Here is a 12,297-nt window from a genome sequence, read left to right as displayed (position 1 = left end):
TATATATTGATAGTGCAATAATAAATACAAGAACAATAACAGCATTTTGTTGTGATGGGGAAGGATTGAAGGAACTCTCCACAAATGCCTGGGAAGTAGAGTAAATAAAACAGGGGGCTACACTTGTCCCCCAGACCAGGGTTTCTCTGTCTAATTATTTTATTTGGGCACAGTGACTGTGTATCTCTTTGGTAAGATACTCTGGAGCCCAATTCCCACCCACACCAAACACTTATTTCAAGGATCCTAGCTCTCATTTTGTCCCCAGATCAGGGTCAGCCCAAGACTTTGAGTCACAGGAACAAATGGCACCCCTGAAGTCAATAATTGTGGTGCCCAAAATTTATCAAGTTATTTTGGTGCCAGAGCCAGAATACTCAACAAATTCTTCTTCCCTCCCTCGCCTTGGTAATAAAAATGAAATAATAATGAAAATTAAAAGTTAACATTTTTTATATTTTTTCATGATCATCCAAAATCAGCTCTCTGAGGTGATGGCTTCATTCCACCAAATAGTAAGAGGAAGGGAGCACATTTTAAAAAAGTAATCTCCTTAATGTGTTGTGTTTTTTACCAGTTCTTGCTCCACTATGGTCATTTCAGGTCTGAAGACAGGAGTTAGTCTTTCCATCATGGCTCCTATAGACAGAAATTTTAATCTCTATTTGTGTCCAGTACTATCATATGTGCTTTATGTTATATCCCTTAAATCACTGGCTATGGTGGCAGATTCCCTTAGCTAAGAAAAGTTTCTTCTTTGGACTATACAGTACATAGTAGCTGGAATATTTTTCAAGTTGTAGTAAAAAAAAGCAATGTTCCCAAATTCTAAGGGAATGGACCTACGCAGCCCATGCTAGCTATGTCTAATTAGGTCCAGTCAAGCTGAAAGAGCAAGAGCCCCTTTACGCCAGGTGCGGGGGGGGGGGGGGCGAGGAATCTTTAACTGCAAAACCAATATACAGCAACAATAAATATGTTTAAAGCAGATTCTGCCTGCCTTGAAAATGAAAGCTCAAGCTTCAGAAAAGGATATTTACTATTCACAGTCAGCTGAATCAGAGGGAAGCATCGCCATCAATGCAGTTTCTCCTATCAGAGCACTTCCAGGCAAAGGGCTAGTTCTAGCAATACTCACTCGTTGTTCTTTCATTGTATCCCACTTTGGGGGAAAGGAAGGCTATACATTCAAAAATAAATGAATGAATAAATAAATAAATAAGCTACAGGCGTAATTGCAGCTGATCCTGGGTCAGGAAACTACAAAGAGTATAGATGCCACTTTTCTCTTCCATAGCTCCTATGGACCTTACAGACATGCCAAAAATAAATATCAAAAGTGGTCAGAAATTGACTTTCTAGTTTTGAAGTTTTTAACTGTTAATGGATTTTATCACACGGGGAAAATTGGGGCTTTAAATATTGATTGTCCCATGAAAATTGCATGGTCACGATTAAGATTTTCACACAATGTCACAATTAAAAAGTCATTATCCTGGGAATAAACAGGCAATAAACAGCAACAAATTGTTCACGGGGAAATTCTGTAAATGATTTGTTGCTGTTTATTGCCTGTTTATTCCAGGATAATTGCTCTTTAATCGTGACGTCGTGTGAAAATCTTAATCGTAATCATACAATTTTCACAGGCCAATCCCTGTTTAAAGCCCTCATTTTCCCCTGATTTTCACCATGTAATAAAGTCCAGTGTTAAGCAATGCATGGGGTCCTTGCAACCAATTCAGATCATGAACTGCTGCTTTCAGCAGTTTTCAGAATCAGCATTTTGTCCAGGGGGGTGGGTGGGTGGGTGGGGAGGAAAGTGGCTATTTGGAGAATAAGGCAGCAGTAAGGACCACAGACCCAGTCATGGGGTTGTGAGGAAACCCTAGTACAGTGGTGGTGAACCTATGGCACATGTGCCAGAAGTGGCACTCAGCCCTCTCTGTGGGCACACACTCTGTCACCCCAGCACAGAGTTTGCCAGAGTTCGTTACTAGAAAGCCAGAGAAATGTGGAACTTTGGGATAAATAAGTGGGCTTTGGGTTGCAGTTTGGGCACTCAGTCTGTAAAGGTTCACCATCACTGCCCTACTAGGTTCCATTCATGCCTGTCAGTGTGATGATAGTTGTGGAGGCAGGGAAGTAACATACGTATTTTAGTACAGTGGGTCCTTGGTATCTGCTGGGGTTTAGTTCCAGGACCCCACTATGGATATCAAAATCTGTGGATGATCAAGTCCCATTACATACAATGACATGGTAAGTTGGAATTTATATATTTTTAAAATATTTTCAAACCATGGATGTTTGAAGCCATGGATAAAAAATCCATGGATACAGAGGGCTGACTGTAACTTTTAGATTAGCCCTAGGATGCTTTTTTCCTTCTTCAGTGAACTGTGAAAACATGTTAAGAAAATAAAGAAGAGAACATGTGCCTCCGTGAAGATGTATGGTGGTTTGAGACTTGTCTGTCCCAAACAAAATGATAAAGAAGTAGTAATAAGGTGAGCTACACTTGCTGGTCCTTCGGCCAGCTGGGGTCTACAATGCCAGTTTTCTGTCTTTGCTTTCTTAGCCTTCATTGCAGCCAGCCTCAGTGTCCTGACATCTGACAGCTGCCCCTTCTCATCCAGCCCTGTGCGGGCACCATGTCTGCTGGGGACAACATCAGAGTTTGAGCAGTATGAAACTGAAGCAGCCATGAGGCAAGGAAGGGGCAGCCTTTTGGCCAGAAAAAACCAGTGTGTATCTGGTGTCACTGTGCAGCTGGAGATGAGGAGCCTTTGGGAGGAGTTCAACAGTCTTGGCACTGAAATGATTGTCACCAAGGCAGGACGGTAGGTACAATATCCCAGCACGAAATAGGCCACGAAGACTAAAAAAAATAGCTCTAATCTAGAGAGCGACAAAAGAGGAGCTATGACAATGCTCATGCTCTTCCAGGCTAACAACTCACTGTGAATTAACACCACTTTAGTTGTTGTTATGATCCTTGAAGTCCAGTCCAACTTATGGTGACTCTGTGATAAGATTTACTCAGAGGAAGTTTGCCATTGCTTTTCTGTGAAGCGGAGAGATGACTTGCCCAAGGTCACACAGCAAATTTCCATAGTTGAGTAGATTTGAACTTTGGTCTTCTGAAGTCGTAATCCAGCACTTAAACCAGTACTCCACACAGTCTCTTAACACCACTGTACAATGTTGTTAATAATGCAGGTAGCCTTTCCATAAAAAGACAGTTGGTCAGCATGTAAACACCTGCCCTCAAGGAACCCCAAAGCTTGACATTTATTTAGTGCCATCAATGTACATAGTGCTTTACCTGCAAAGTGTATTTGCTGCTACATTTTGGCTGTATATGTCTGTGTCTGGGAAAACTCTGCCTTCGATAACTGTAGGGTAACCCTCTAGAAGATGTTGTTGGACTGCAGCTCCCATCATACCTCACTTTTGGCAATATTGGCTATGGCTGTTGCAGTCCAGCAACATCATTCTAGAGAGGCTGAGCTTACTGACTGAATATGTAGGTGCTTTTCTACCTGTTCTAGGAGGATGTTCCCCACCTTCCAAGTGAAGATATCAGGCATGGACCCTTTGGCTGACTATGTGCTGCTCATGGACTTTGTGCCTTTGGATGACAAAAGATACCGGTATGGGCCCCATTCTAGAATAGTGAGATTGAAGCTATTTTGTCTGTCTTGTTTAGTGAGTGTACAATAGGTCTAAGAGAGACTAGGAAGGCAAAACATAAGCAGAACCTAACAGTAACTAGTTACACATCATTAGTTACTTATAAGTAGTTTATTTGCTACTAACAGGCATATAACTAAGACTGTGTCTGCACTGCAGAAATAATGCAGTTTGAAACAACTTTAATGGCTATTGCTCAATGGTATGGAATTCTGGGATTTGTAGTTTTGTGAGGTATCAGAACTTTCTGAGACAAGGCTAAACATCTCACAAAACTACAGATCCCAGTATTCCATAGTACTGAGGCATGGCAGTTAAAGAAAAGTCAAACCACATTATTCTGCAGTGCAGATGCAGCCTAAATAACTTTGTGATTGCAACTTAATAAGAATTTCACTTCGTTTGTCGTGTAACTGTAATTTTCAAATTACTTTTTTTAATTCTGGGAGGTGACCTCAATGGTATGAGAGAATATCACTTGGCTCAAGTGTTGTCTTCTGGTGTCAGGGTTTAAATGGCCAAAGGACATACAGAGGACTGGATATATTACTTAGTGGCCACCAAGCTGATCTTTAGATTTGATAAACAGGCAAAATTTAATACAGTGGATCATAGAATCATAGAGGTGGAAGAGACCACAGGGGCCATCCAGTCCAACCCCCTGCTGGGTTTGGTTCCAAGATCCTCCATGGATAACAAAATCCGTGAATGCTCACGTTCCATTAAATATAATGATATAGCAAAATTGTGTCCCTTATAAAAATGGAAAATCAAGGTTTGATATTTGAAATATATACTTTTTTGGAACATTTTCAAAACGTGAATGCTTGAATCCGTGTATAAAAAATCTGTGTATAAGAAGGGCCAACTGTATACTGATAGTCTATTATACAAAGCAGTGCAGTGTTCTCCTCTTATTTATCACAGTTGATCCTCTGTATTTGCAACTTTGACTTTTGCGGATTTGATTTTTTGTGGATTTGATTACTATGTTCTCTTGAAGAATCTCTAGGTCATCCAATGCAACTCTGCCAGACATTGACCCTAGAGTTGTGCTGAAGAACTTAGATGTTCCTAGAGAAAACAGTACTCTAGGCATTTGTAGGGCCTCAAAAATGTTTCTATGGTCAATTTCTGGCAGTTGTTGATCACAGAGTTGCACTGGAGGACCTAGATATTCCTAAAGAGGTGTTCTCTCAGGTAAAAAGAATAGTTTTTTTAATTGCGTTTTTTCCCAGTCACAGGTGTTCTTCATCCCTAATCCCAGTGAATGTGGAGAGACCATTGTACTCTCTTGCCCTTCTTGGAATTAGCTCCTGTAATTCCCTACAGAGAAACATGAACAAGTCACTATTTTCTTTAGCAATGTACATGGTTTTGCAAAAATTTTGATCTGGTATGCACAAATCTTATCTCTAATTTTATCTTTTTGGTGACAGCTCTGTAAATATACTTAAAATCTATATACATGAGAAAGCCAAATAAACTTTAAAACAATTAATTATTTGTATATTTTTAGGTAACCGTTTTTTAAACTAAATTCATTTATTTTCTGAAGGTGGTTAGCTCTGCAGTCCCAGGACAATGGTGACTTTGCAGCTAAGCGTTCTTTTTGTAGCTGGGTGGGAAAACTAGTCTTGTAACTGCTCCACTCTGGCCAATGGATGGAGACAGAGTGGGTGGCTGGGGTTACTTTTGGGCCCAAATATCTACCTCAAACTGTGCAACTGCATAGCTGAGCAGGTGTACTGAATTCATCCCAAATCCTTTCACTTGGAAGCATTCTGTCAAGAAGGATGGGAAAGAGGCTGGCTCAACATAAAACTTCTTTGCACTACAGGTATGCATTTCACAGTTCGGCTTGGTTGGTAGCTGGCAAAGCGGATCCTGCTACACCTGGCCGAGTTCATTTCCACCCTGACTCCCCAGCCAAAGGAGGCCAGTGGATGAGGCAAATCGTCTCCTTTGACAAGCTCAAGCTCACCAACAACTTGATGGACGACAATGGCCATGTAAGTCATTGTGGACTGCTCAGCGGATAGTGTCTTTTCATAGCTTAGTCGCTAGATGTCACTAGACGGTTTTATTGGGCTGAAGTCTTGAGTTTTACCTTACTGTCTTGTTCTTGTTTGCTGCTTCCCAAGTGATTCATTCTTCAAGCATTCCAAGACCATAGTTAGCAGTGGCTGTTATCATAGTAAAATAAGGAGCCTAGAGGGCTGACACTATAAAATGCAGCTGTTGAAAGATAACTAAAATCTTTGGCATCTGAGAAATAGAAAATAACAACATCAAGAGCAATAAAGCAAAGCAATCTTCTAGCCAAGCAATCTTGTCCCTAACCAAAACCTCTTTTTCTTCTCTTACTGGCAGAGAAGAGGTTCCCTGTTCCACCCTTTTGCTGTGTGCCTTCAAATCCTTTCTGACTTATGGTGACCCTAAGGCAGGCAAGGGCTTGTAGGATCTGGGCGGGGCAGTGGAGGATAGGAATTCTTGGCGATGTCTCATCCACAGGGTCGCCATGAGTCAGAACCAACTCAAGGGCAGCTAACAACAACATAGGCGAAACTATCATGGGGTTTGACTGGCTGAAATGGCTCCTGTAAAGGATTAATAAAATGAGAGGGACAACAGGTCTATGACAGAAGAACTCATAATCTTGATCTCCCTAGTTGGTTGTCCTGGTATATGGAGAGAGTCCATGCTTAAGTGAATGCTTAAGACTATTAAATAAGTAGGAAATATGTGACCCACTATATATTATGTAGGGTTGCCTGGTTTTCAGAATACCAATACAGAACAGGCAAAATTCATGATACACAGGGCTGACAATTTTCTGTCTTTATGAAAATCTGTATCTTGTTTCTTTTTTAATATGCATCAGCAGTCCTGAATCCATTTTAATCATAACCTAACTATCTGTATTGCCAGTGATTTTCAGACACACTCACTGGATCCTGCAACTTGACTTCATATTTTCTCAAAATGCCCAGATAATGGATTTTTTTTTACCATGCCATTCGGTCAACATAAAATGACATATTTTCCAGCTCTCAAATAAGGGCTATCCTTTTAATAAGGGATACCTGGGAACCCTAAGCGTTTGTAAACTATAGCTCTCATTAGAGGTTGAGCTGTGTAACATCTTGAGGGGCACAAGTCCCCCAACCTTATACTGAAAAATGTACTACTGTACATATGAAATGTAAAATAAAAAGTGTTGGAATTTTATACAATTTCCTTTTTTTATGTATAGTCATACAGTGCTTGGGGGAAAAACATGATTTCCACTGTTCCATGGGCTCAGGCCCTCAGGATTTGTAAATCCCTGCCAGGCTGTACAATGACATATGGGATAATAAACGGGTGGGATTGATTTTGTATTGCTGAGTGAGTAAATGGAAATGATTAAGCAGGTGCCAATATCTTCAGGACCACCTGAAAAGGTCTCTCCTCTTGATCAAACAGATCATCCTGAATTCCATGCATAGATACCAGCCCAGATTCCATGTGGTGGTGGTAGATCCACGTCCAGACAGTGAGCGTTATGCCCAGGAGAATTTCAAATCCTTCATTTTCACCGAAACTCAATTCATGGCTGTGACAGCCTATCAGAACCACCGGGTAAGAACACAACAGTATTGTAAAAACAAGCCAGTATGGTGCAAGAGTGTGCAAGGTTGCTTCAATACAGCATCTGTCTGGAAGCTGGCAAATTAATGAATACAATGATGATGTCCTCTGCTGTGCAATCTTCTTTTCCTAATGCATTTTTAATGGCACCTTAGCTAAGTATTGTTTTTTAGATACCATTAACATGTAATGGCCAGAATTTATTTGGGCATTATGAATGCATGATCAAGTGACTGTTTTGTATTCACAATCCCAATTTGTTCCCTAATTCAGGGTTTATGTAGGGACCATGAAAGTTTGCCAACCCCCATTTACCAGGCAGCAGCTGCTAAAATCAATTGGGGGGGGGGGGGGGTTTTGTTCCCGCTAACTGGAAAAAAAAAAAAAAAAATAAAAGACGGATGTTTCCACCAACATCTCACATGGGAGATCTCTGGTTCGAGGAGAAATTGTGACACAGACCCTGCTTCTGACTATTGCAATGGCGTTCAACCATGGCAGAAGGTGGGAACATCAAATAGCTGCTTCCCAAATGACAGGGAAAGACCCATATGAATTGCAGCTGCTGCTGCCTTGTAAGTGGGCATCGAGCTGGAAATCACTACGTAACTAGGGTTGCTACACATTTTTAACTAAGTGAATTCTGGTCAGTATGTTTATGGAGTGTAGTGGGAAGGGACTGATATGAACTGCAAGTGCCTAGCTCAAAATTCCTATCCAGCCATTAAGTTCACTGTGTGGCCATATCCCCTATCCTGACCTACCTCAAAGACTTGTTGCAAACATCAAATGAAATAACACCCATGTACGCCACTCTTGGTAAAAGATTGCAATAAAATAAACAAATTAGATGTTCTTAAATGTATGTTGTACCTTTCTTTCAAAACAGAGTGTGCTTTTAATTCCACAAAATGGTAATATAGATCTGCATGCTTTTTGCTTGATACAGCACCACAATGCCTACACTGGATCTGTTGCTGTTCTTTCGTGGATTAATATAAAAGGAAGGGAGAGGCAGGAAAGATGCTGCTTACTTGACAAACTCTTCTCTCTTGGCAGATCACACAGCTGAAAATCGCTAGTAATCCATTTGCAAAAGGGTTCCGGGAGTGCGAACCAGATGAGTGGTAAGTCTCCTTTGCCCTACCACGGTCAACTATGAGTAGAAGGATTAATCTCTCAAGTGGTATGTCTGCAAACAGGGCAAACACCATTCTCACGCCACAGTCCTATGTAGGCTTATTCAGAAGTAAGCATCACCGAGTTCAACAAGTTACTCCCAAGTAACTGTCTGTACAGATTACACCTTTAGCTATACTGAATCAGCCCTCCATAGCCACAGATTCAATCATCCACGGACTGAAAATATTATAAAAATTTATAAATTCCAAAAAGCGAGCTTTGATTTTGCCATTTCATATAAGGGACACCATTTTACTGTGCCACTGTATGTACTGGGACTTGAGCATCCACAGATTTTGGTATCCATGGGGGATCCTGGAACCAAATGCCAATGGATACCAAGGGTCTACTGGTATTAATGAATTTTTATATAATGCACTGCTGCCACGTCTGAATAAGGCTGATTTCTTGGATTGTAATTTGAGATAAATAGCTTTCACATCCCGCTGTGCTCAAAAGGTTAAGACTTCCTAGTGGCTTAGCCAGCCTCTGTACCTTCCCAATAATCAAAACAAGAAAAAAAAAATGAAAATAAATAGGAATAGGAGAAAGATTTGGGGTTACAGCAGGTATGGAGGGGGGAACCCAGATGTTTTGAACCCTCCCCAGGTGTTTTGGAGTAAAACTTCCACAGTCCCTTATCAATGTAGAGAGGGGCTGATAGGAATTCTACGTCAAAGCATCTGGAGGGTCAAAGGTTCCACATTTTTGCTTAAGAGACAAATTCACAGCTTTTCTTCATGAAGACCATCACCAATTAGTTTTTGCATCTTCTCTTTCTTTTTTTATATAGGCCAGGGTCACCAGGGCAGCTTCTAGGATGCTTATCGCGGAATGGTGGTGCAGCTACTTTAGCTCAGATACAGGAGATCCCAGAGAAAGGTAAGATGGAAGAGGTAATGGTACTCATTGTGCACAGAGCCCTTCATTCACAGCATGTTGGGGGGAGGGGGGCCGAGACAACAGTTCTGTGCTACCGAGAGGTCTAAAGGCCTATTAACACCTTGTTCTCATGTACTTTCAAGTCATTCCTGACTTTTAGGGCAATCCTAAAGCGATCCTATTGTGGTGCTCTCTTGGCAAAATTCAAAGACTACACCAACAGTGGATTAAAGTATCATGCTGGGCCACAATGCACCCAGATCACAATATTATAGCATTTATCCAAATAAAACCCCACCACATGTTGCAATGCTGATAGGCTGGGGTCACCAAACCTATCTACTACTGGCCTCTTGCTTACTTTTAGTGTAGCCTGGTTTCATACATTTGTAATCAGGATTGTTTGCATTCCAATCTACCCTTGGACCAACGGCAGAATTTAATTTTAGTTGCAGAATTCAGCTGTGACTCTTTGCTTGCTTTTTCAAGTTTCTAGTCCTTATGGATGCATACAAATAATAACATCACAACAATTAAAAGATGCTACCGAATAAGGGCTTCCATGATTAGGAATTACTCTCACTAGTGCCCACCTCATTTGTCCATCTGTAATTACCACTAGCAGTATAGTTTGTGTAAATTTGCATAAATTGGCTTTTCATGATGGACAGTATGATCTTACCTTTTTCAGACTGCAATGCATAACCAACCCTGGTCATAATCATATGATACTGAGTTCTTTTGGGAGAGCTTTAACCTTGTCAACATACTGCCTGGCAAAACACTGAGCTCCATCTAGGTCTTTCTGGCACGGCATTAAACCATACAAATAAGCAGCATACAGTTCAGGCAGATGACATGATCATATTTCATACTAGTGCAGTATGTAGACACTGGTTGGAGAATCACATAAGCAAGTCTCACAGTGCATATGGATGAGTCCAGCTATCAGGAAAGAGCTTCCGTGCTGTATTTGTTTTCTTTCTAGGATTTACCAGCAGCCATCATCTTCCTCCTTCTCTTTTCAAAGAAACCTCACAGCTCCAACACTCACCCCTGGTGACTCCCACCAACCTCTCGGATATGTGTACTGCTCGACGGCCCTTCAGTGAAGCATCCGGGGCCCTGCCCTACAAGCATCTCTCCTATCACAGCATCTACGTGGGAGCCCGCTCACGTGCAACACCATATGCACTCCCCAGCAGCCGGTCCACCAGCTTCCACACTCTCAACATCTACACAGCTGGTGGCTATCAACAATAAAGGAAAAAAAGAGATAGAGGTAGATCAAGCAAGCACACCCCTCATTGAATCTACACAACAAGAGTCAAATGTGTGCCCACTTTCCCCTCCTGTTGTCTAGATCATTCCACTGTCTGCCCACAGAGGTCCTCCCATTTCACAACTTACACTCCACTGAAAATATTTGAGGATGGTACCTTCAAGGCATCCTGAAACATGTGCCTACCATTCTACTGAAGGCAAACAGTGTTGTTCCCACTAGTTATTCCTTAGTCTATGGATATTACGTGCCTTCATGGTGACTCCAATTTATGGAGTCCTTGTTGCATGATCCTCTTAGCATATTTATTCAGAGGAGGTCTGCCATTGCCATCCTCTTAGTCAGTGGTACTCAAACTGTGCCCTTTAAGGGATTTTGGACTTCAGCTCCCAGAATCCCAGACTATTGGCCAACATGGTTGAGGCTTCTGGGAGCTGAAGTCCAAAATCTCTTAAAGGATACAGTTTGGGGACCACTGCTCTAAGCAGAGACATCATGACTTGCCCAATGTCATTCAGAGATCTTCATGGCTGAGCAAGGGTTTGAACCCTGGTCTCCTCCAATCCCAGTTCAACACACAAATCATGATAATGGGCTAGGACTACAGACCAGGGTTCAGATCCCTGCTTAGCCATGGAAAGCCACTGGTTTGCACAGGTCACACAGTCTCAGCTTTCGAAGAAAGCAATGGCAAACATCTGAATAAATGCTTCCAGGAAAACTCTAAGGATGCCATAAGTTGGAGTCAACTTGAAGGCACATAACAACTACAGACATCAATCAAAGTTCAGGACTTGGTGCAGAATTAGTCTCCTTTCAGAGATGGAAGACAGCCTAGGGAAGCTGGAAATGTATTTCACTGATGCCCTGGTCTCCACCTCCCAAACAATGCCATGCCTTCTCTCTTTGTAATATTCTGCACTGTAGAATCTACAGTTATAAAAGAATTCGACGCTCCCAAAACCTGGTGCACTAGCAAATGATGTTCCAATGTACACAACACATCCGACCCTGAACTCAACTCTCCTACACAAGCTTTGCAACAGAAATAAACTTGGCAGATAAATATTTTAAAAATGATGCAGGGAGAAGCATGTTTTTAATTGGTATTTTGTGACTATAGTGATTGAAAGGTTTTAGAACAAAACTTCTGGACAGCTTGCTTATGGCAGCTCTCCTTCTCTTAAAATGCAGGACTCAACAGGGTGAACTCAGGGTGCTGCTACAAACCCCTGGTCCTCAGTACAAAGTAATATTTAAAGAAGAGTACTTCTCTTGTCCTTGGAAAGATAAGCCTGCAAGTGTGGCCTATACAGGACTCCTGGTACTTACACTTTGCTCTTTTTTTCTAACAGTTGACAACAAGAGGCCTACAACAAGCATTGCCACATCCTCTGCTTTCCATGAATTAGCCACCAGTATGTCATCTACTTTGCTAGCATGGGCAGACAGATCCTTCACATTAGGCACATGCCAAGGGCACACACTTACAGCGCCACTACATGCACTAGTAGTTGCAGAGAAGCCCAACTCCTTAGCAAAGAAACAAGAACTTTGGGACAGACTCAGAAATCAACAACGGATGTAAAAATTTTGAAGTGTAAACTTCCAAAATGCTTTCT

The 12,297-nt window shown here is 41.6% G+C and overlaps 1 protein-coding gene across 1 annotated transcript; it reads left to right on the top strand.

Annotated features, from left to right (window-relative positions):
* The first annotated feature begins 2,254 nt into the window (after nucleotides 1-2,254).
* TBX10 (T-box transcription factor 10) lies at nucleotides 2,255-10,797 on the top strand. The gene is given in 7 exon segments (XM_042458791.1): nucleotides 2,255-2,262; nucleotides 2,640-2,843; nucleotides 3,555-3,656; nucleotides 5,537-5,708; nucleotides 7,165-7,320; nucleotides 8,389-8,460; nucleotides 10,339-10,797. Coding segments are annotated over 7 exon segments (1,032 nt in total). The 3' UTR covers nucleotides 10,657-10,797.
* Nucleotides 10,798-12,297: the final 1,500 nt, after the last annotated feature.

The sequence above is a fragment of the Sceloporus undulatus genome, chromosome 1, assembly GCF_019175285.1.
Source record: "Sceloporus undulatus isolate JIND9_A2432 ecotype Alabama chromosome 1, SceUnd_v1.1, whole genome shotgun sequence".
Classification (NCBI taxonomy): Eukaryota; Metazoa; Chordata; class Lepidosauria; order Squamata; family Phrynosomatidae; genus Sceloporus; species Sceloporus undulatus.
The sequence above is the reverse complement of the archived record's forward strand: the minus strand, read 5'-3'. Positions and strand labels throughout refer to the sequence as shown.